Source organism: Pituophis catenifer, unplaced genomic scaffold (genome assembly GCF_029215685.1).
Source record: "Pituophis catenifer annectens isolate HBS135680 unplaced genomic scaffold, rPitCat1.0.hap2 SCAF_4, whole genome shotgun sequence".
NCBI lineage: Eukaryota > Metazoa > Chordata > Lepidosauria > Squamata > Colubridae > Pituophis > Pituophis catenifer.
In genome coordinates, this window is record NW_027256884.1 from 45325319 (window position 1) to 45350870 (window position 25552).

General features: G+C 36.7%; 1 protein-coding gene across 3 annotated transcripts in view; it reads left to right on the forward strand.

The window, feature by feature from the left end:
• Positions 1-23566, forward strand: part of SHROOM2 (shroom family member 2) — a 156032-nt gene extending 132466 nt beyond the window's left edge. For 2 of the 3 annotated variants that reach the window (XM_070943258.1, XM_070943259.1), the window contains 5 exons: positions 3500-4252; positions 6835-7386; positions 17897-18080; positions 22019-22291; positions 23163-23566. In XM_070943258.1, coding sequence (XP_070799359.1) covers positions 3500-4252; positions 6835-7386; positions 17897-18080; positions 22019-22291; positions 23163-23429 — 2029 coding nt within the window. In that variant the 3' untranslated portion in view covers positions 23430-23566. Of the gene's footprint in view, positions 1-1105; positions 1184-3499; positions 4253-6834; positions 7387-17896; positions 18081-22018; positions 22292-23162 lie in introns of all 3 variants that reach the window. The other variant, XM_070943257.1, reaches the window with a different exon arrangement.
• The last annotated feature ends 1986 nt before the right edge of the window (positions 23567-25552 follow it).

The following is a 25552-nucleotide window of genomic DNA, read 5'->3' on the forward strand; positions in this document are numbered from 1 at the left end:
CCATATTCCTTATTGCATCATACTATTAATCACTGCAACTCATTTGGGTTCTCACATCACATGCAGTCACCTCCCCAACAAGCACATCTCTAATGTCAATACAAGTATTGTTTTTGCCTCTATCCATAAAATATAGTAAGGACCAAGTAGACTTCACCCATTCTTAAATTACTCCTGTTTAATGTTGACCAATTTGTTACATATTCCATTCTCATGCATTTGTTATTGTCCTTGATAGTCCTTGTTTAACAACTGCCTTATTTAATGAAAAGAAAACTTTATAACCAGGTAACTTTATAACCAATCCTCGTATTGATGACCTTAGCAGGTTTGTAAAACAAAACTGAAGTAAGATCATAAGCACATCATGGTTTTATTTAGTAACCGCTTTGTTTAACAACCAATTTGCTGGTTCCAATTGTGGTTGTTAAATAAGGAATACCTATATATCTTTTATGCATTCAACAACCAAGTTTAAACTCCATGTTTACATAAAGTGTTCCTCAAGTCATTCACTCAAATCTGTTAGAACAGTCATGTGCATTTTTATATCAGCAAATATACAATCACCTTTTTTTTAATTTTAAACTGTCTTCCTGCGAAAAAGTCACAACACACTTCCCAAATTTTTTTTCATTATCATCTCTCCTAGCCTTTTGATTAAAATCTGCAGCTGCTTTCTAAATGCATTTAACAAACTGATTTCCCAATCCTGCTTTTATTTTGCTATCTTTTCTTTTGTGGTATTCTTGTGATCAACAAAAATGCATTGTTCACAAACATGCTAAACAAGTCACATATGCACTCCATAAACAAACCACAATCACAATTTAAGATTTCTGTTGTTTCACTCTAACATTGCTCCTGGTGCTATTAATCAGCCTTATTTTCAATGACAATGTTTCAAAGTTTATTAGAGTAAATATCTAAATAATTTTTATATAGCTGTAAGAAACAATGGCTTTCTAGAATTTTTCAAAAAGATAAGTAAACTCCATAGACCTAGTTTTTTAACTGCTGTCTTTACTGTACTGACTTATACCTAACCTTGGTAAGTAGCTCTGCTACAAGTAGAATTCCTAAGTGTCCTGCTTCTCTGTTTCAGCTTCTTTCCTAAACTTACAGTATCTCTCCAACCTCCTCTAATTAAAGAGCAAAGCTGTCTTCTTTCTGAGACTCACAGGTATTTCTACTTGGGGTTAATTCTTACAACATACTTTGACCATCTAATATCTGCATTCATATCATCAAAATTCTATTTAATATTTCAAAGTATGCACATTTTGCCTTCCCTTCACATACACAAATCAATTAGGAATTCAAACTTAACTACATTTCCACAATGGGAATTGTGTCTTCATGAAAGCAACTAAGGCAACATTCCTTATTATACTTTATTTTGGAAAAATTAACCATTTTTACCTCATTTGAATGTAAAAGAAAGACCTGGCTGGTTCAGTATAAAGGGAGGAACAAAGCAACACAAAAAGCTGCTTTCAATTAAGTGAAACTCATGCATATTTCAGTATTTCAGCTATGTCCTCTAAATGCTTTTAACTGCCATCGCTATTATTTTTAAAAGTAATTAATAATATTTATATCCTTTCCAAACTTATGTACTAAATAATAGTTTTAAAAGAAAGAAGTGAAACCCTTCTATTAGTTATATGAAATACTTCATGAATTATTTATAGGAAACCATTTAAATTCCAAACAAATTATTTAACAATTACTTTTATCTCACATTCATTCTTTCATGTATTTCTTTTTTGCTATTTGTTTTATTGTGTACTTAGGGAAATTTTAAAAATGGACCCTTTATCATTTATAATTTCTTTAAATTTTGGGTCTAAACCAATTTATCTCATAGATTTGAATAACTAAAGTATAATTCTAGAAATGCATCCTATTTTATATTAAAGTAAAACTTCTGAGGTTCTCCCTCAGAAGTTTCTTCTAGGGATTTCCATAGAAAACTTCTAGGAATTTCCATAGAAAACTATACTACGGAAATACATCATTTAATATTACATATACTGACAGCAGCCCGCATAGTCTATGCGCAAAATTGGAAGAAGGAAATCAGAAGAAGATTTAATTAGGAAAATCTTAGAGTGCGCAGAGATGGACAAATTAACAAAAGAAATCAAGGAGAAAGAGGATACAGAATATTACAAAGTGTGATGTAGGTGGTATGAATGGTTGGAGAATAGGAAAAATGAGAAAGAGGAATAAAGGAAAGGGGGGAGAAAAAATGTGGAAGATCAAAGTACAATCTAGACGAAAGAAAGGATGATGGAAAATAAATTGTTGAATAAGATAAAGTTAAAATATGTGTGAATAGATGTAAATAGTAAGAAAGGATCACTTCGAAGTAGCTGTAGGGAAAAGTGATATGTATATAACTGTTGTGTGTTTGTGTCTTGTTTTTAATGTTTTCAAAATAAAAAAAATTAGAATAAAAAATAAAGTAAAACTGCTAGTACCTGTCATCTATATATTGAAGGAGACTTTATATGGAAGAATCCTTGAAATATAAATCTATCTTGATTTATAATGTCTGCACATAAGGATTTTTTTTCATTATTGAATAATCTGATCATCAAAATTGTATTGTATAATATGATATTAATTCTGCACCAAGTATCCTAAGAATTTCAGATGTAAGAGATAATAGCTTATGTTTGCAAATATGTTCAAAAACTACTAACTGCAGATGCCAGGAAAATGGCCAAATTAACAATCCATGATTTGTAGGTACTTTTTATGCTAGTGTAGGAATATAGATACCCACTTCTAATAGGCTGCCCCTTGCAAATTGGATGCTTAAATTTGCTTTTTAAAAATTGTATTCCCATTGTGTCAGGGATTTTAAAAGAAGGAAAATCCCTCTGTTAGTCAACATACCTTTGCAAGCATTGTTCACTTTTGACCGTGAGTGGGTGGGGATTTGTTTCTACACAACTCCAATATTTTGTAAAATATTTTCATTTCCTCTCTTCTACATGCTATTATACTTTGTATTATATTTATATCAGTATTTTTTTCTAATTTAAATTTTTAACTGATTTTAATACAATTTATTGCAGTGTTTTAAAGGAGGAGGAAAAATGAACATTTTGTTTGAATATAGATCTAATGAATATAGATTTAATGAGATAAAATATGCTGTGCATAATTTTGTTCAAGTAGCCTCATTTAGTTCACATGAAAAGGAAATAAAAATTCTGTGTGTGCGCAAAGAAACTGAAGTATCATGTCACAAAATGTGATTCTACATAATCTTAATTTTTGACAACAGTTTTTTGAAAGCCAGTTTTATTATAAAAACATTTGTTTTATTATGGAATACTGTAAGCTTAGGCATAATTGAATAATAGAAATTATTACTATTACTAATAATAGAAATATATTTACCAACTGTACCCAGAAATATATTTACTAACTGTACCCTACTTACTGATGCTCAAATAATTCTCCCATCTCTCTTTTTCCCCAGATCATCTGATAAAGAGTATTCAGAAGACTGTCTGAGAGAACTCACAGCTCAGGAGGACTACAGTTCAGGAAACAAGTGCAAAGTATCTGCAAGGTCCTTTCATGCAGGACCTGCCACAGTTGCATCACAGCGGAGCCGAGGTAGATCTGAGACATTGCCCAGTGATTACAGATATTCACAGGAAAATGTAAATGAGAAAGGCAAAGATTATGGTTCTTTGCCTCTTGTGATTTCTGGACTACAAATATCAGATAAGAATCAGCACTGTTTAACACATATCAAAGCAGAAGAAAATCTACAGGGAAATTCTATACTCCTGAATAAGAAACATGGCTCTTTTCCTCAGAGGCCACCCGCACCCAAACGAGATAAGAAACACAGGAGAGAAGATAGTTTTTCAGCTTCACTTGTTTCAGAATCTTTACTGACAGTGCCCAACAGATTAGATCAGTCTTCCCCTGCTTCTAACAATATAGCTGTAGGCAGCTCATCACCTTCTCAGGTTCCCACAAAAATTTCTGGAAAATTTGTAAGTGCAGAGCTGCCAGAGACTGGGCAGTTAGCATCCACAGAAAATGTTTTTCAGCATTTAGAAGAAAAAAGACATCTCAAATCTGAACCCCCCCTTCCTTCAACTTATCGTTACCATCTAAAATCTAGAATGGAAGCATCAAGATCCCCTTCACCACAGTTTGCTCCACCAAAGCTGACTGATAAGCCACCTGTGGCTGCTCAGGATGAAAATTCCACACGGTAAGCCACTTTACACTAACTGTTAAACATTTGTCACATATTTTATCGTTGGATTTGTTCACCAATTGAATATTAAGGTTTCCAGGCACTGTCACTATATGGTTTTAGCAGTTTAATGTTAAGCTTTCTAGAGAGTTTTAGAACCACATTATTTTATCCCAACAGTAATTATATACAATTTATTTCAGCTTTTAAACTGAGTTCAGTGCAACATGCTTAATTTACAAATGAATCTAATTAACAGCTCTTGAAAATAAGTATAGTCAACCAATAACTCTAAGACTAATTAAAGAATAGAAAGCTCAAGATATGAACATATGCTGTAATTGCAAGTTCCCTTATTATCCTAAAACTTATTTTCCAAGGACTATTTTGTGTATCATACATATGGCCATGTTAATAAAATCCAAAGAAAACAGAATGCATGTATCCAGTCTTATATAAACTATTACAAACATATTTTGATGTTTTCAGACCAGAGGTTCATATCTTTCTCACTATGGAAATCTAAAAGTTATTTTTATGAATGGTTGAAAACTGCTATCAATGTTGCCAGAATAGTTAGCAAAACAATTTTAATCTCTAGATCTAACTTCTCTAAGTGAACAATTGTATTTATAGGATAGAAGATGAGGGTGGCTACAGGGAACCCTATATTACAATGACAGTTCTTTGGACTTAGTTTTATTGCCAGCAGAACAGGACTTCCTAAAATGAAACAAAGACAGCCTTAGACAGTTTCTAAACATTTCTGTTCCCTTGGTAGGCAGATCAGCATAAAATACAGCATCTAATACAACAATTACTTTCCCATTATAGCCAACAATAAAGGACATTTAATATCAAAAACAAGTAAAACAACTGCCAAGAAAATTAGCTCTTCATTGGTACAAGTTAGCAGAATTTTATATAAAGGTATAGAGCTCTTGATTTGCTGCCCTTCAAAATCTTGCACACTGAATTTTAATTTGTGAATAATACAAATGGACCATTATTCATATTTTGTAAAGCCAAGAAAGAAATAGATGTATCTAGGAAGACCCAAGTCAAAATCCCCAATATATTCACTCCAGCCACCCCAGCATCCCTGCAGTTATGCAGTCACAATCTGTACACTGGGCAACTGGCTTGCATTTACAATGGTTTTAGTATCCTGTGGTCACATGATCACCATTTGCGATCTTTCTGGTGGGCTTCCTACAAGTAAGTCAATGGGGAAGGTGGCAAGGAAGGTGGCAAGTTGCTTCCGTCCCCTCCTTTTTATTTTCCTGAGGAGCTTGAACTCAACAGTACAAGATCCCAGGGACCTTGTACTACATAGTTTGCACATGCCTGCAGTAACCCCTGCCTGTACTCCGTAGTGCAGGAATGCCCAGCCATGTTTATGCCAGGCTTCAGCAATCACTCCTCCTTGCCCAGCCAAGGATGTCCTCCTGCACTCATAGCAACCATCTCTCCATCTGGCCATGCTTCTGCTGCACCTTGGCAGCCACTCCTTGCCTTTCCAGACCTTGTAGCACTTACCCATCTGTTGGCCTGTTTGCAAGATGCCAAAAACTTGCAACTTCCTGCCAGCTTCCTCATTGACTTTGCTTGTGGAAGCTGTCAAGAATTCACAAATCACAATCATGTGTGGTCTTTGCTTAATGACATGATCCTTGCTTAACAACAGCAATGGGGGCTCTCTGAATTGCCTTTGCGAAGCACATGATGTCATTCTTTATGACTTCATCACTTAGTGATGGAAATTCTAGTCCCAATTACCAGCTTTAAGTATAGGAGCTGCGATGGCACAGTGGTTAGAGTGCAGTACTGCAGGCTACTTCTGCTGATCACCGGCTGCCAGCAGTTTGGCAGATTGAATCTCACCAGGCTCAAGGTTGACTCAGCCTTCCATCCTTCTGAGGTGGGTAAAATGAGGACCCAGATTGTTGGGGGCAATATTCTGACTCTGTAAACCGCTTAGAGAGGGCTGTAAAGCACTGTGAAGCAGTATATAAGTCTAAATGCTATTGCTATTGCTATTGCTATAATAAATGCCTTAAGTGAAGTAACCTTCATTAGTCATACCTACAGATTTAGCAGATGTTATGTCTCATATGCCAATTCAAGTTTCATACTGATTTATACATTGCTGTTCAATTGTTCACTTATATATAATGAACATAGCTTAAATTTTAGAAAACTTTATTATAAACAATGAGAACCTTGTTTAGATTACAATAATAATTTACACATTATTGGAAAGAATTGTCATTGAACAAAGTAGATGTTTCTTCATATATATGTGGGATCAGTCAGTACATTTAAGCTTTTTTTTTGCTCTTTTTTTTAAAAGGAGAAAGCATGTTAGATATCTTTGAAATTTCAGTCAAGTGCAGTTCTTTGTACATTTTATAACTTTAGTAACAATAGCTAGTGCTCAGTTAAATAAAGATATTTAAAATATACATGGGAATGTGAAAGAAAATGTGATAAGTTACTCATTCATAAATTCATAAATAGGCTATTATTAATCTATATATGAGTGAACAGTGTTTATATAATACATATAATGTGCTATTTTACAATTTTTTCTAAAGAATTGAAAGAGTGATGGATAACAATACAACCGTAAAAATGGTTCCAATCAAGATTGTACATTCTGAGAGCCATTCAGAGAAGGCAAGCAGGCAGAATCTTGGGACCACAATAGAGCCTCCTACTTTACCAAGCGGCTTAGAAAAAGACCAAATCAAGACACTTAGCACTTCTGAACAGTCCTATTCACGTTTTTATGCTTATACGAGACAAGGTGTGGAAACTGAGCTTGAGAACAAATCAAACCTTTCTTCTTTGCAACCTACTGAAAGCTTTGGGAGGAACATAAAGGAGAATGACGTATCCACCCATGCAGTTAACTACGTGAGAGCCAAAGAAAAGACAATTGAGGACTGGAAATCAGAAGAATTAGCTAGAGAAATAGTGGATAAGGATAAATCATTAGCAGAAATTTTAGACCCAAATGTGAAAATAAAAACCACAATGGATTTAATGGAGGGAATCTTTCCCAAAGATGAACATCTCTTAGAAGAAGCACAACATCGCAGAAAATTTCTTTTAAAGGTTTCAGCACCCAAAACTGAAGAGGAAAAGTGAGTACATATTTTTCCAACACAAATTAATGCTTTTATCTTTTTTTTTATTGAAAAGTTTTACAAAAAAACAAAAATTTTCTTCCCCCCCATTCCCCCCACTCTTTCCCTCCCCTCATCCCACCCTCCCCCCCAGACTTCCCAGAGCAAAATACAAGGTGTTTCATTTAACAATCATAAAATAGATTAACCTACTTATCCTCAGACTACTAACTCCCCCCCTGAAACCTTAACTCCACTATAGATAACATAATACTCCTAATACTTAACGTTCATTCATAAGCTATTTGATATTTTCTTGTCTGATACTTATTTTGAATATAGTCAAGCCATCTTCTCCATTCCGATACATATCTTTCTTGTGTATAGTCCTTCAAGTACGCTGAGATTTTCGCCATTTCTTCTAGGTTCGTTACTTTCAGTATCCACTCTTCAATAGTAGGCAAAGAGTCCTTCTTCCAATATTGCGCTACCAACAACCTAGCTGCTGATATTAGATTCAAAATCAATTTAGTCTCTGATACTGTACAGTCCGTAGTTATACCCAATAGGAACAATTGAGGAGTAAATTTCAACCTTCTTTTCAGAATATTCTGCATCACCCACCAAATTTTTATCCAAAATGCCTTGATTTTCTTACAGGTCCACCATATATGATAATAGGTTGCATCATTACATTCACATTTAGCTTGCAAATTAGAGTACATACATGATATTTTTTTAGGATCTAAGTGCCATCTATAAAACATTTTATAAAAATTCTCTCTCAAATTTTGTGCTTGCGTAAATTTAACATTTCTGACCCAAATCTTTTCCCACGTTTCCATCATCACTGGTTCCTGAAAGTTTTGTGCCCATTTTATCATACAATTCTTAACCAATTCCGTTTCTGAATCTATTTCCAATAATGCATTATACAACCTTTTAATATGCATCTGATTTTGATCTCTAATCTGTTTCACCAGATTTTCCTCATTTTGCATAACACCAAATTTTTGATCTTCCCTCCATCTAGCTTGAAGCTGACCAAACTGAAACCAAGTATAAATTATCCCTTCTTTTAATTCATCTAAAGATTTCAGTTGCAATTTACCCCTTTCCAAAAAAAGAAGCTCTTTATAAGTAATCACCTCTGTTTTTTGCTCTATACTTATATTTTCTATTGCATGTCTGGGATTTGCCCATATGGGTATCTTATAGTTTAGCTTATATTGGTATTTTCCAAACCCTCAACAACGCATTTCTAAGTATATGATCCTTAAACACTTTATCCACTTTTTTTTCATATAACAAATAAGCATGCCATCCATATAACAAATCATAACCTTCTATGTTTAACATTCTTTCTTCAGCTAAGTTAAACCAATCACTAATTTGTGATAAAGCAGCTGCTTCATAATATAATCTTAAATTAGGCATTTTAAGACCTCCTCTCTCACGTATATCCTGTATAATTTTCAGTTTCACTCTTGGTTTCTTCCCAGCCCAGATGAAAGTATTAACCCCTTTCTGCCACTCCATCAAATTTCCATCTTTCTTAAGCACTGGTATCATTTGAAACAAAAATAAAAACCTAGGTAGCACATTCATTTTTATTGCTGCTATCCTTCCCAGTAATGATAGTTGTAACTTTTTCCAATTTTCCATTTCTTTCTGTACTTTTTGGCAAAGAATTTCATAATTATTTTTAAACAATTTCGTGTTTGAGGCTGCAATATATACTCCTAGATACTTAACCTTTTTAACTACTTCAAACCCCGTTATTCTCCCTAAGTCTTCTCTTTGAGTTATGGACATATTTTTAGTTATCATCTTTGTCTTATGAAGATTTACTTTAAATCCAGATACTTTGCCATATTGAGCTACTATGTCCAACATATAGGGAGCCGCTTCTATAGGTTGAGATAAAGTAAGAACCAGGTCATCTGCAAACGCTCTTAATCTATAATCCTGCTGTCTAATTACAATTCCTTTTATTTTATCAGAGTCATGTAACTTATTCAACAAAACTTTTAAAGTTAAAATAAACAACAATGGCGACAAGGGACAACCCTGCCTAGTACCTTTCTCAATTTTAAACACATCTGTTAAACCTCCATTAACTATTATTTGTGCTGTTTGTTCCTGATATATTGCTCTAATTGAATGTATAAAATACTCCCCAAAATGCATTTTTTCTATTATCTTAAACAGGAATTGCCAGTTCAATCGATCAAATGCTTTCTCTGCATCCAAAAATATGAACGCTGCAGGGACCTGGTTATTTTTTTCCAAATATTCCAATAGGTTTATAATTTGTCTAACATTATATTTCATCTGCCTCCCTTTTATAAAACCTGATTGGTCATTGTGAATTGTTTGTTGCATAACTGGCATTAATCTATTCGCTAATATCTTAGCAAAAAATTTATAATCCGTGTTCAAAAGTGAAATTGGCCTAAAATTTTCAGGTTTAGTACAATTTTGATCTTCCTTCGGGATCAGTGAAACAAAAGCTGTTCGTCAAGAGGGTGGATAAAAAAAGCCTTTTTTATCATATTCTGTTGGTAAAATTGCTTACCTCTAAATTCTATCTTACCAATGACTCGTGATTTCTGTTTTTTTCTCAACATGTAGGCCAACCACCTGCCTGGTTTATTGGCATTACAAAATGTATTATGTTTAGCATATTGTAAGCTAGTTGCCACCTGATCAGCCATTAACATACTAAATTGCCCTCGTAGTATATTTATTGTTTCTTTTACTTTCTTGTCTCCTAGATTAAGTATGAGTGATTGTTCTTTCTTTTTTATTTCTTCCTCTATCTCTTTCCGCTTCTTTTATTGTTTTAGTCTATGTTTATTATTCATGTGTATTAACATACCCCTCATATAAGCCTTACTAGCATCCCAGACCATTTCCATGGAAGTACCCTTATTCATATTGATTACAAAAAACTCTTTCATTTGTTTTTTAAGCTCTTTCACATTTTCTTCATATCTAAATAAATTTTCATTTAACCTCCAAGACCTCCTTTCTCCCCTCTCCTGTTCAAATTCCACCCAAACCGGACTGTGATCAATTAAAGTTCTTGGACATATCTTTGTCTTCTTCACCCTGGAAATAAAATCATTTGTGGTTAGTATAAAATCAATCCTGGAGAAGGATTGATGTCTATCAGAAAAAAAAGTAAAGTCTCTTTCCTCCACATTACGTTCTCTCCAAATATCTCTCAGTTCTATATCTTCCATATATTCCAATAAAAAGCATTTTTCCAGTCTGTGTTGATAATTCAATTGCAATATATCTTCCTTGATCATCTGCCTCAATTAGATTAGCTGATAGTCCTTTCCTTACATATATGACTAGCCCATTTTTCTTCTCTGGCACTGATGCCACAAAATGTGTACCTAATCTTGAATTTATCAAATATTTTTGATCTGATAATCTAATATGTGTTTCTTGCAAGCAAATAACGTCATTGTTAAATTGTTTCAAGTAGTGAAATACTTTCTTTTTTGTGGTGAATTTAGGCCATTGACATTCCAAGATAGGAATTTAGTTGCCATCTTTAGCCTTTTGAAGCCATATGAGCATCAGCTGAAGCTCCTCCACCTTACTCTTCGGCCTGCCCCCCCCCCACTGCTTCTGTTTTTTGAACTTCTTGAGATAAATCTTGAGATTGTTGCCTTTTTGATTGTTGTTCTTGAAGTTTATAAGTTGATCGGGTCAGTCGTTGTACTTTCGGCTCTCCCTTCTTAGGTGGTTCCAAAGTTGGAGGTAAGCCCCCAAGATCCAAATCTTCTTCCATGATAATTCCTCCAGCTGCAACTTCAGCATAGGTTTGTATCTATTTTCCATCTTTTTCTTGTTGTAACATCTCCATTTTCTTCCTCCCCCCCCCAGTGAGGGTGGGTATCCAGCCTTTAAAACATTTGCATAGAAGTCTTTTGCCTTCTAGACTGTGTTTAACCGGTATCTTTCTCCATTATAAGTCACTATTATCCACTTTCTCTGTTCTGGTCATAACATCTCCCATTTTGCTTTCCAAATTTAAATTGGCTTGATTAATTTCTTCAACTTTCCCATCAAGCTGGATAACAAGGTTTGACAATCCTGATACAGCATAAACAATATCCTCTCTTATCTCATCGTGTTTCTCTGCAACCACTTCCTTAATTGAACTTATATCCTCCTCAACTTTCTTTAATTTCCCTTCCACAAGTAATGTTAAGTTATTCATAGCTTCTTTCATTGCTGTTGCTTGATTATTCATGGCTTCTTTCATAAATTCTTTAAAATCATTAAGTGCTGCATCTTGACTCCGACTCTGACTCTGTGAATCAGCCGGAAGTTGTGCTTTCTGTGTCACCACTGACACAACTGGAGAACCTCCCCCTCCTTTAACAACTCCTGGTTTCACTTGTCTAGAAGCCATTTTTTCCCCCTCTTTTAAAGAGATCTTCTTTTTTTCCCCCAAAGCCACAAAGTCTTTTAAACAACTTTAAAATGTTTGTAATTTATAGTCTCTAATTTATCAGGCAGGATAATTTTTTTTTCCACAAGCTCTCACTTCCCAGCAGTTAATAAGCAGCTAATCCACTCTCCCAGAGCAAAGTTCTCAAGCACTTTCGTTTCTGGCTTTCACTTTCAAAACCATAACAAAGACACCATCTTCAGCCTCCAGCTCAATGAGATTCAGTTTGAAACAAAGTAACTTCGGAGTTAAGCTCTGTACTTTTAAAGCTTGTTCTCCTGTTTTCCGCTCTGCCTGTGCTTGTAATCAGTCAAACTCACTTTTAAAAGCAGGATCGGATCGCGGCTTCTCGCTCTGCTTTCGCAGTGTCATCCTGGCTTCGGAGCTTCTTGGCGGGCTGGCTGGGGAGCTCTCACCCTCCAAGCCTCTGGAAATATTCCAGAGGGCTTTTGGGGAGCTCTACTCTCGCCCACCGGCTCTCCTCTCCTTCTTTTCCCGAAGGAGAGGTTTTTCAGCCGCCAGACAGCCGGTTTGCGCTGTCAAAGCGGCTTTTACGAAGACGCAGGGCTGGCGGTCTTAGAAGACCATCCACGGAGCCTGCGGTGCCAACCAGAAGTCCCGCTTTTTATCTTTTTTTTTAATCTGATATGTGCACACACTCTATTTTAATTTTTGCTCTATTAAAATATAAGTTATAGAATCAAGACAAACTTAGCAAATGTAACTACTACAACTTTCTTCCAATTCACACCTGATTCTGGTTGGGATTTAGATTCTAACTTGTCTGGGAAAATACCAGCTTCGAAAAGACTGAAATACCCAATCTTCTCTTTTCATGGAACCAAATACTTGTGTTTAGCTGACAAACTAGAGATGAATCCCGATTTCTCCTAGTGGTTTATCAAAAACATATAAATACTTAATGATTGTGAAGGTTTCATTTCACTATTATATATCCTTCTTGTTGACAGATTCACTGTGCCTTGCTGGATAAGAATTGTTTTCATTACTTCCTAGTGTTTTATTATAAATGTTATCTTTCATAGCAAGTAAGAGTTACTGCACAGAACAGGGAGTTCTACAGTAATTTTGTACTGTAATTACATGTCACCAGCAACATTGATATCTACATTTCTGAGCAATCTGAGAAAGGCAGTAGGTCTTACAAGCTCAAATTAAGAGTGGATAAATTGGATTAGCACTTATACAGTCTGTTGATAAATGTTGGATATGGCAGATGCTGATTCAAATCAGTGAATGACTTTGGGTGAGTCACTATTTTAGACCAATTTACCTTTCAAACCTGTTGCAGGGTAGAATGAGAGAGAACTTCCATATATATGTAATCTTGAGTTGTCAGAAGAAAAAGCTGGGTATAATTGCAATAAATAAAATAAAAAATAATGCATCCTAGTAAATATTCTGATAAATTATAGTCTGATTCACCATAAGTAAGGGTCAGCGTGCGCTCAGGGAATCAGTTCTCCAACCAGTAGATCCCACCCTTGGCAGACGGAGGCTGAAAATGGGACTCCGGAGGTGGTGATAGGCAGCGGCAATCCCTACAGCCTGGAACAGCTGATTGGCAATATTCCGGGAGGCTGATCCAACTGCCAATCAGCTGCTCGTGCTAAATCAGGCTGTGATAACATGGTGAAGCTCACCAGGCCGTTTGCTGTTTGTTGCAAGGACGCTAGCCAGATGAATACCGATAGATGCTGGGAGGCAGAAGCAGATTTTTTTTTTCTTGTTTTCCTCTCCAAAAGCTAGGTGCGTCTTATGGTCCGGAGCATTATATAGTGCAAAAAATATGGTATATAAAATATTTTTTATATACTATTAAGTTTTGCAAAAAAAAAATTCAATTTGGATATTTCTGTAGATTTTTGGAGGAGAATCATAAGAAATTGCAAACATCTAACTGAAAATTAATGGGAGATAGAAAATGAAAATATAATATTCTCACAAACAAACACATACACACACATAAGTAACTCTGGAGTCTTCTTTCCAAGCAAGGGACTGTTTGGTTCATGTTGCTTCATGCCAAAAAGAGAGACAAAGAGCTATTTATATTTATATTTATAGTCTCAGACCCTGGGTCTACGGCTGATGTTATGTAATGCCAGGTCAGTGGTAAATAAAGCCCCCCTCATTCATGATCTTATTTCAGAGGGGGGTGCTGACCTGGCAGGGATTACGGAGACCTGGTTTGGCCAGGAGGGAGGAGTTCCCCTTGTGGAAATGTGCCTGCCAAGTGTCCGTGCATTCCATCAGCCAAGGACTCAGGGAAGGGGTGGGGGAGTGGCAGCAATCATTAGAGAAAGTCTTTGCCCGAGGGAGGCCACTGTTCCTCAGATAGCCGGATGTGAGTCCCTCCTTGTGAAGTGGGGTCGGGGGATTCAGATGGGCCTACTGATTGCGTACCTGGCTCCCTGCCATGTAACAGCGGTCCTGCCTGAGCTGCTCGACATTATAGCCGGGGGTGGCGGTGGAAACCCCCAGACTTATTGTTATGGGGGATTTTAACCTGCCATCTGCTGGTGAGATGTCGGAGACGGCTCGGGAGTTCATGGCTTCCATGATGGCCATGGACCTGACCCAGATAGTTAAAGGCCCCACCCACTTGGGGAATCACACTCTGGACTTGATTTTTGTCTCTGATCAGTGGCTGAATGATCTAAGAATAGGGGATATAGACATCAAGCCCTTGTCATGGTTTGATCATTCTCTCCTTCACATGGACTTTCAAGTCACTTCCACCCCCCGCAGGGAGACGGAACCAACCAAATGGTTCCGTCCCAGGCGCCTGATGGACCCCGAAAGGTTCCTGATGGAGCTTGGGTCATTTCCTGAGACTCTGGCTCACGACTCGACTGAGGACCTGGTGGTCGCCTGGGACAGGGCGGCTACTGGGGCCTTGGACTGCGTCGTGCCTTTGCGGCCTCTGACCCGATGCCGATCTCGTCTAGCTCCTTGGTTTTCCGAGGAGCTGAGAAAGATGAAGCGTTGGAAAAGACACCTGAAGAGCGATTGGAGGACAAGCCGATCTGAATCTGACCGAACGCAGGTGAAATCTTATATTAAGACCTACCTAGTGGCGATAAGAGCAGCGAAGTCTAGCTACTTCTCCGCTCTTATTGCATCTGTAGAGAACCGCCAGCCATGCTGTTTAGGGTGACCCGCTCCCTACTTCAGGTGGGGGTACGGGAAGATCCCTTACAGGGTCGAGCTGAGGATTTTGTACAATTCCTGCATGATAAAGTCGCTCAGATTCGGGAAGTCCTGGACTCCAATTTGGTAGATCCAAGGGAGGAGACGGGGGTAGGTCTTGAGAGCATTATCTGGGAAGAGTTTGACTCTGTGGCTCCTGAGGACGTGGACAGGATTCTGGGCAAGCTTAATGTTGCCACATGTTTATTGGACCCGTGTCCCTCCTGGTTGGTACTGGCCTCCCGGGAGGTTACACGAGGCTGGCTCCAGGGGATTATAAATGCTTCTCTGAGTGAGGGTGTCTTTCCCGCTGCCTTGAAAGAGGCAGTTGTGAAGCCCCTCCTCAAGAAGCCTTCCCTGGACCCGGCTATATTATCAAATTATCGTCCAGTCTCCAATCTTCGCTTTGTTGCAAAGGTGGTTGAGAGTGTGGTGGCGCGACAACTACCCCGATACCTGGATGAAGTTGTCTATCTGGATCTGTTCCAGTCGGGCTTCAGGTCACGATACAGCACGGAAACGGCATTGGTCGCGTTGGTTGATGATCTCTGGAGGGCTCGGGACAGAGGTTGCTCTTCTATCCTGGTCCTATTAGATCTCTCAGCGGCTTTTGATACCATCGACCATGGTATCTTACTGCACCGGCTGGAGGGGTTAGGAATAGGGGGCACCGTGCTTCGGTGGTTCTCCTCCTTCCTCTCTGACCGTTCGCAGTTTGTATTGGCATGGGGGCAGAGATCAACCTCGAGGCACCTTATTTGTGGGGTGCTGCAAGGGTCAGTCCTCTCACCCCTTCTGTTCAACATTTATGTAAAACCGCTAGGCGAAATCATCCGTGGTTTCGGGGTGAGTGTTCATCAGTATGCTGATGACACACAACTATACATCTCCACCCCAGACCACCCCAATGATGCCCTTGCTGTGATGTCCCGTTGCCTGGAAGCCGTGCGGATCTGGATGGGGAAAAACAAGCTCAGACTCAACCCCTCCAAGACTGAGTGGCTGTGGCTTCCGGCGTCCCGGTAGAGTCAGCTGGTACCATCACTGACAATTGGGGATGAGATCTTGCTTCCCACAGAGAGGGCCCGCAACTTGGGTGTCCTCCTGGATTCACGGCTATCTTTAGAAGATCAATTGACGGCCGTGGCCAGGGGTGCCTTTTATCAGGTTCTCCTGATCCGCCAGTTGCGTCCCTTTCTGGATCGGGATGCATTGCGCACGATCACTCATGCCCTAGTCACCTCCCGTATGGACTACTGTAATGATCTCTACATGGGGCTCCCCTTGAAAAGCACCCAGAGGCTCCAACTGGTCCAGAATGTAGCCGCACGGGTGATTATGGGCGCAGCTCGTTGCGCCCACGTAACACCTCTCCTACGCGAGCTGCACTGGCTTCCGGTGGTCTTCCGGGTGCGATTCAAGGTGTTAGTTATCACCTTTAAAGCACTTCATGGCTTAGGACCTGGGTACCTACGAGACCGTCTTTTGCCACCAATAGCCTCCCACCGACCAGTTCGTTCTTCCAGGGAGGGACTACTCAGGGTACCATCAGTCAAATTATGCCGACTGGCGACTCCCAGGGGGAGGGCCTTCTCTGTGAGGGCTCCAACCCTTTGGAATGAACTGCCCCCTGAGATACGAAATATCCCTGATCTCCGTGCTTTCCGCCGTGCCCTCAAAACCCTGATGTTCCAACAGGCGGGGCTAAACATATGAACACATGAATGTTTTTAAAATGTTATCTAATTTTAGGTTCTATTTAATTGGGTCAAACTATGTTATAATAATAATTTTAATTAGCAATTTTATGATGTTTGCGTATTTATATTTTTCTTGACTGTACACTGCCTTGAGTCCTACGGGAGAAAGGCGGTATAGAAATATAATTAATTAATTAATTAATTAATATCTTAGGTATTCAAATTTTGTCTCTCTTAATAGAATGACTATTAAGTGTAGCCAGTTGAGGGATGAAATAATGTTGATTTCTTTTTTGCAGTGATATATGATAGAAAATGTTGAATTTTGTGAAGGCTTTTCTCAGATTGATTCTTCATTAGTCCTCTCATTGGCACTCACCATGCAATGTACAGGTTTCAGTATTATAGTCCCTGGCTTGTCTCTTTGTACTCTGTGTATGCATGTATGTGATTATGTGTGCATTGATATCTAAAAGAAGTAGGGCTTGGGTTGGATGCCATGAACACCATCTTGCCAGTTTTGACCCACTGCAGACATCATTGGTTCTTTACTGTTTATTTGAAGGAAAAATAAACCTCCTTTAATTGAATTATGTTCCAAAAGAATTGATCCTGTATACACAATATATTTGCTATCAGTGAACTGATTTCAATCTTAACTTTTCTAGTGTTAAGAGAAAGGTATTTTTAGCAGTAGGTTCTTTTAAGCATTAGAACTGCAGATAATGAAACCCAAGAACCTATATATTTACTAAATGTGTGCTTATGGGATTAGATAATCAAGGCTAATGAAAGCCAGAAACAGATTTAAATATCACCTTTCTTCCATTGCCCATGTAATCAAGGGTAGGGCATAGAAATCTAAATATGGCCAGAGAACATAAATTAGAAGCAAAATAGAAATCAGCATTTTAGGCCATAATTTTGAGACATTCCTTTAATTTCCTGTCTCTCTAGCTAGGTTCTTAGAGTGATAAAACAATATGGTTATTTTATCCATTGTTTCTGTGGGTAGCTTTCTCTTAACCCTACAATCTATCTACTGCAAATAGTATTTCAAAGTAATTATTATCTTGCTTTCAGTGCATAAACATGTCAAGAAGTCTGTTGAAAACTAGTATTTTTTTAAATCTTTGCTTAGGAAAGAGGAGCTGACTCTGTCTTTGGCCATTCCCTTAACAACTAATTCCACTTACTATAGCACCTCTGCACCCAAGGCAGAACTTCTGATCAAGATGAAGGATATGCAGCAGCAGCAGCAGCAGCAACAGCAAAGTGAGGAGGATTCTGAAAATGAGTTAGACCACAATTTGTCTGAGAAGAAGGTAAGTTTGTCATGAGATTTTGTTTTCAGTATTTTACTTATTATTGGAAGCCATGGTCTTGAGCTTTCTAGTGGTCTGTCTCATTGCCTGTTCAGCTGAAAATAAAATGTGATCACACCAAAAATTGTGATGAGGCAACAAGTGCCTAGTATCCAGTATTCACAAAGTACCGTATTTTCCGGCGTATAAGACGACTTTTTAACACATGAAAATCTTCTCAAAAGTCGGGGGTCGTCTTATACGCCGGGTGTCGTTCTCCTGTAACCAGGCAGACCAGCCTGAAAGGCTCTGACGAGCCTTAAATGGCTCTGGCGATCCCAGCTCTGACGATCCCAGCTCTGACGATCCCAGCTCTGACGATCCCAGCTGAGTTCCCTGCAACTCAGCTGGGATCGCCAGAAACCATGTAAAAGGAAAAAAGTTTTTTCCCTTTTACTCTGACGATCCCAGCTCTGACGATCCCAGCTGAGTTCCCTGCAACTCAGCTGGGATGGCCAGAGCCATGTAAAAAGAAAAAAGTTTTCCCCCTCCAGCTTGCTTACCTCAGCTGCTAGTCTGCTTCGCTTGCCTGAATCTATTCCATCAGCAAGCAACTCCCTGCCTGCAATCAAGCAAGCAGGGAGTTGTGGACTTCAACTCCCAGAATTCCTCAGCCAGCAAAGCAAAGCTGGCTGAGGAATTCTGGGAGTTGAAGTCTACACGTCTTAAAGTTGCCAAGGTTGGAGACCCCTGTTCTATTGGGTAAGTTTTTTTCCCCTTTGGGAGCTTTAAAAAAAATAGTCAATTGGGGTTTTTTTAGTTGTTCTTTTTTAGACCTAGCCATTTAAAGTTTAGGAAGTTTTAAATTTAGCTTTCATATAAAAATAAAAATAAAATAAAATAATATTTGTGCAGCTTTCTGAGATTTAGTGTGTTTCTGTAGTGTTTCACTCTAACTACACAAACACACAAAATCTCACAAAGCTGCATGTGGCATTTTGTGTGTGTAAAGTGTGAAAGTTGGGTTTTTGGACTTTTTGTGGCTGTGTGAGGTTCCTGCTTGTTGCAGGAGCCATTTTGGGTCTAGCATAGCTGCTTTTACATTGTGGGTGAGCCAGTTGTGTTGTGTTGTGTGGTATGTGTTTAGAGTGTGAAAGTTTTTTTGGGGGGGGCTTTTTGTGGCTGTGTGAGGTTCCTGCTTGTTGCAGGAGCCATTTTGGGTCTAGCACAGCTGCTTTTACATTGTGGGTGAGCCAGTTGTGTTGTGTGTGTGTAGAGTGTGAAAGTTTTTTGGGCTTTTGTGGCTGTGTGAGGTTCCTGCTTGTTGCAGGGGCCATTTTGGGACTAGCACAGCTGCTTTTACATTGTGGGTGAGCCAGTTGATGTTTTTTAATTTTTATTTGGTGTGCATTGGAAGAGGGGTAGTTTTATATGGCGAGTATAGCCCAAACCCTATATTTTAACAGGAAAAGTTGGGGGTCGTCTTATACGCCCAGTCTTATACGCCGGAAAATACGGTAAAAGAGAGAAGCTCCTGTTGAAATACTGAAATACTGAACAAAAAAGCAAAGTGATAGTATTAATGCCTCTTCAGAATACAGAATAATTTACTATGTGTAAAGAAGATACTTTTCAACAAAGAATTACATTAACTTTTAGAATTAAATCCTATATAAACATAACTGAGAAAAATGCCATTCAGTTCAACAGCATTTATTTCCTAGTGAACCTGTTCAGAATATCAGTAATTTATGAGGTACTTTCATCAATCTGAATCAGCACAATTAATTTAGATCAAACTCTGATGTTTTGTTCAAGGGCTACTGTTGAGTTCAACTGGTTGATGAACATAAAAAAAGAACCTTCTTGGTGACCTTAACTCTAAGCCTATCATTTCAGAACTTCTAAGAAAATTCAGACCTCCTGTTTAAGAACCATATTAATTATTTCAATTTTTACTTAATTTGAAGTTAATGACAACTTCTAAATGAAAATTCTTTAAATTATTGCTGATTTTTTTTTATCTTGGCTCCAAACAGGATGTTTACTCATGATATTTACTTTATCATTAGGTTAAGATTTTTATTTATTTAATTTATAAAATTTCTATACCACCCCATTATCTGAGTGATTTTGGGCAGCTTACAAATAAAATAATATATAATCCACTTCAAGAGAGGTATTATATGTAGCTTTAAAGGCAGGACAAATAGTGGTCACAAAATAAAAATATTTAAGGCCAAAGTTAATAAATGAGAATTTCAGGATATCTGAAGGGAGACTTAACAGATAACAAAATAACAGTTGAACAGGACCTTAGATGTCTTTTAGTCCAACCTCATGCTCAAACAGGAGACCCTGTACCAATACCATTCCAAGCAAATGGCGATCCAATCTCTTCTTAAAAACTTCCAGTGATGGACTTCTCACAACTTAGATTGGCAGTCCAAAATTTATGTTTGTAAGGATTTTGATAAATATAGATCCATATTCATTAACATTTGATTATTGAACTAAATTATGCTACACATAAATTAGCAAGAGCAAAGGAAATTTTCTTTCTTTATAATCAAGATAAAGTCATTCACAATACTCTTAGCAGTATGATCAAAACGTACTGTAATAATTAATATCCCTGTTGGATTATGTGTAACACAATTGTACAAAATATATCCAACTGAGTGTTAGAAACTTGGGTTTTAAAACTTCTCTGAGTTTGGTTTTTTATTTGCAGACATTTCCATATCGACCTAGATAATATCTGCTCATTTAATTTCTAATAGTTCTATTCACATGTGCATAAATCAGGAAAAGATTTGAACAAAACCAGTTGTTAACTTAAAAATGATTTTTATAAAATAAATCTTCCCCAGATTAAAAAAAAGTTGTGATTCTTCTCAAGTTTGATCTGTTAATATTTCCTATCTTTCAATAAAGAGGAAGTACATTTTTGCACATTTTCAGTAATTGTCTGAGAAGCTCTATAGACAGAAGTGCAGTTGTGTGGGAATTGCTTTTGATTAGTGTCTCATGGCTCAGATTTAAATGTCACACCCACATGATTGTGTAATTCAAATGGAATATGTAGCCAGGTGGGATTTTCTTGTGGAAAAATTCCCTGTTCCAGGAAGTCGCACCTGTGTTTGTCAAGCATAGAAATGTTGTTTCAATTTTTCAATTTCTGTGCGCACATGAAAAACACATAAAATGTAGGAGACAAAAAAGATACTTCCTAAAAAAAAAACCCAAAGGCATTGGGATTTTTATTATTGTGAAATTCTCTTTTCACAGGACATTCATTTAACTATCCTTGATTCATTTTAGATATGTAGTGATAACATAGTTGTTCTGCTACTTTTAAAGAGTTGTTTCTTCAGTTGGACATCCCAGTTCTCTTCCTTCAATCCTATTATAATTTACATTGATTTGAGGGCACTTTTGTTTTTTTAGAGAAAATAATTATTGCATTTATGCAAATGCATAAATTATTACTTCTGATATTCCATCATTTACTTTTCCCACCCTATTTCTATTATATCCATATTTCCCATTCTTACAATATACTTTTCCAGCCTTACTGAAGATTTAAGGTCAAATCACTAGAAGAAAAATCTAACTTGTATTTTTTAATGTTTTTGCCACTAAAATCCTTTCTTATTTAACTGACAGTTGTTATTTATTTATTTATTTCTTGTCTTTTCTTAATCCAAATCAGAAATTGCTCACAGCATGCCTTTATAACCACTCCAGTAAGGGAATATTAATAGCTGTTCTAACTATTTGAAACAAACATATTTTGCTCACATTGATTTTTCTGAATACCAAAAATATATAGACTATTTTGGAAAAATTCTGTTATCTTGTGGTTTCATCATCTAACCATTTAAAAGTCATGAGATGAGTAGTCATATAAATCTAACAATTATATCTCATAAATTTAGCTTCTCTCTCTCTTTCAGCAAGAGCTTATAGATAGCATTAGTCGAAAACTAAAAGTGCTAAAAGACGCTCGAGAGACACTCTTGGAAGACATTCAAGCCAATAATCTTCTTGGAGATGAAGTGGAGGTAGTGGTAAAGGAGGTCTGCAAACCCAATGAATTTGACAAGTTTCGGATGTTTATTGGAGATCTAGACAAAGTGGTTAACCTCCTTCTATCACTCTCTGGTCGACTTGCCAGAGTAGAAAATGCATTAAACAACTTGGATGAAAATGCTTCTCCTGAAGAAAGGGTAAGGCATTTGTATTGTCATATGAGGAGGAACTCTAATGTTATTTTGTTTTGCCAGCTCAAGTATATACATAGACTCCTGTCTTATTGAGTAATCTTCTTGGTTAAAAATAAGAAATCAACTTTGCCCAAAAGCTGTTATGCTAGAGAGATGTTACTTGAGCAATAGTTTTCTTTTATCTGAACTGCCTTATATAGAAAATTGTTGATCAGTCCTGCTAAGGAGAGCATTTTTCCTTCTCATTTAGTAGGTGAGGACTGCTTGTTGTGGACATCTCAGACTCTAAGCCTCCATCTTAGCTAGCTGCAATTCTAGAAGTGAAGTTGGAAGGGCTGGGGCACTTTGAACCTATCAGTTATACTGTGACCTAATTAAGAAGATCATCCCCAAATGAAGTTCTTAAGAGAATCTGCATTCTCCAACATATTTTGGACCAAACCATACAAGAGCCAGGAAAAGAATACTCACTTAACCTCTGAGGTTGTACCCATTTCTAGGGTGGTTGTCCTAAGATGGTAATGGAACAGAACAACTCATCACAAGACAATGTCCCTGGGGACATAATTTAATTAGAACTTGTAGAAAAGAACTCTAAAAATAAAAAGACTCACAAAGCAGACAGTGAATCAAATCTTCATCAACATTTTTGAGACATGGGAGTGCTGCCATTAATTATACAGTATATTTTTTTAAAAAAATCTACCAAATAATAAAATTCAGAAAGCTGCTTCTTTCATTTTACTATTTGCTTGGGAAGCATGTCTTTCTAAAATGTTTTCTTTTAAACAATGATAGGAGAATGTTCATTATGGAAATGGAATATAAAGCTAAATGTATTAATCATTACAATTTTCCTGTTCTGTTCCCTTAGCGGATTCTAGTAGAAAAACAGAAATTACTCATACAACAGCATGAAGATGCAAAGGAGCTGAAGGAAAACTTGGATCGAAGAGAACGCATTGTCTTTGATATTCTGGCCAGCTATCTGAGTGATGAAAGCCTTGCCGATTATGAGCACTTTGTCAAAATGAAATCAGCCCTCATAATAGAACAGCGAGAGCTGGAGGACAAAATCAAACTTGGGGAAGAGCAACTCAAGTGCCTGACTGAAAGTCTCCAGCCTGAAAGACCCAAATAATGATTCAGTAATGGCAATAATCCTGGGACTTTGTTTTACATAGTTTTATTTGAAAACCTTGAAATCTTTTACAGCTTTTTAAGACAGAAAAGAGACCAATATACACATGAGCACTGTTCCGATTTCCCAAAAGGGAAGAAAACAGTTAATTTTAGAGACTTGGAGAAGTAGTTATATTAAGCAGACAAAATAACTTTTCCAGCACTATGATTAGGCTGGTGAGATACATTGGCAACATTATACATTTAGATACTTTTTTAAAAAAGAAATTTTGCATGATATGAATCCTTTCAAAATTATTTCAAAACCATTTGCTCAAGTAAGATTTTAATTATATCCAATTAAACTAATTCCGAATGTACCAGTAAATTGCATATTTCTGTGGCTTTGTGAATTTTAATGTTGTAATGAAATATAACTATAGTTCATTAATTTATCACTTCAGTATTGTGGCAGGGATAAGAAAGAAAAGTTTCATTCAAAACAATTTTCTTACGTGAATGAAAAACTGAAGGATTGATTCTTATAAGTCTTAAGTTTGTAATGCAGTGCAAAATTAATACAATTTCATTAGGTACTATTTGCCAGGAGTTTAGTGAGTTTAGTGAGTCGTATATTTGTAGATTGTTCTGCATATTCTTCATCTGTTTGTTTTCACCTTATGACTTTGCCTTTAAGGATCACTGTTTGTCCTGTGACAAACAGGATATGAAGCTCCTTGTTTTACTTGGACTTACAGTTGGATACCTCTGTGCCGTGTTTATATTAACAAATAATATAACAGTTTGATCTTATTTTCCAGTCCAATCACATGTAGGGACATATTAACATTGTAATCTAAAAATTTTTTTTTAAAAAAAAGCCCCTTTAAAATCTTTTACATGATAAGGATGCAATAACTGTTGGTGTATTACCCAATTTATAGGTAATGTTCCTTAATATTAATGGATGTTTGTAATGAATAAAGATAATCATTATGTCTTTTCTATAGTGTATTTTTAAGACTTACTGAGAAATAATTTACCTAAAACCTTGAGCCATTCTGCACAGTACCCTCATTTAGAAGTTAAATTAACTGCACCATTACAAAAGAACTTAATTGTGAATCATTCCACAAGAGTAGGTACAATTTCAACTGTTCTGATTACTCTAGCAATAAAATTGTTAGCTATAGAAGGACTAGCTATAACAGATTCCACATAACCATGTATTTCAGAAGCAGATATCACTCAATCCCATGCATGTCTGTTCAAAAGCAAACCTAGGACTGATACCACAACACACATGTGTATGGGATTGCAATCATGTATTCTTAATTGGTCTTTTCCCACAAATATATCAGTGCTAATTCATACATTTGATGCCATTTCCTTCTATGTTGTTAACATCATTTTAACAATTTTCTCTACTATTTATATCTGTCATCATTGTGACATACATTCTCCAGTCCATATTAGACAAGTATTCAACTTTGTTTCTGGTTTAATCCTTACATATACACAATATAAAGCACCATTTTTGTTCCAGTCAAATGTAACATTTTTTCTTTAACTCTTTAAGGAAATAAAATTTTTCTGTGGTGATTCAGTTTGTATATGTGCATTCAAAATATAACCAGTATGTACACAGTAATTTGCATTAAGTCATATAAGTCATATGAACTTAGTACATAAATTAATGTATAATTATATTTCAATTTGAATAATAATATATTTAATCATTACCTTTGGTTATGCTTGCCATTTTTTTTGTTTGTTGGTTTGGCAGGCTCTCTGGAAAGGGCCAGTAAAGGGATTCCCTTTATTTCTCTTCTGTATATATACTTTACAAATATTTCTATTGTTTGTTCTATCTGAGAGAGAATCTGGTGCTGATGTCTTGCTTTGGCATCATGAGTGAAGGATTTTTTTTTCTTCACTTTGTACGTCATTGCAGTATTTAGACTTTGTACAGTAAAAAATATATTTTGATTTTTTTCCCCTGTGGTCAATTTTCCATATGTTATTCAAATTCAAACAACATATTTCAATTTCTTAATTTTTGCTTAATTATTTACCTACTGACAAGGTTATATTGTTTTATCAAGGAAAATAAAATAAATATTGTGCTTGAGTATTGAGTGA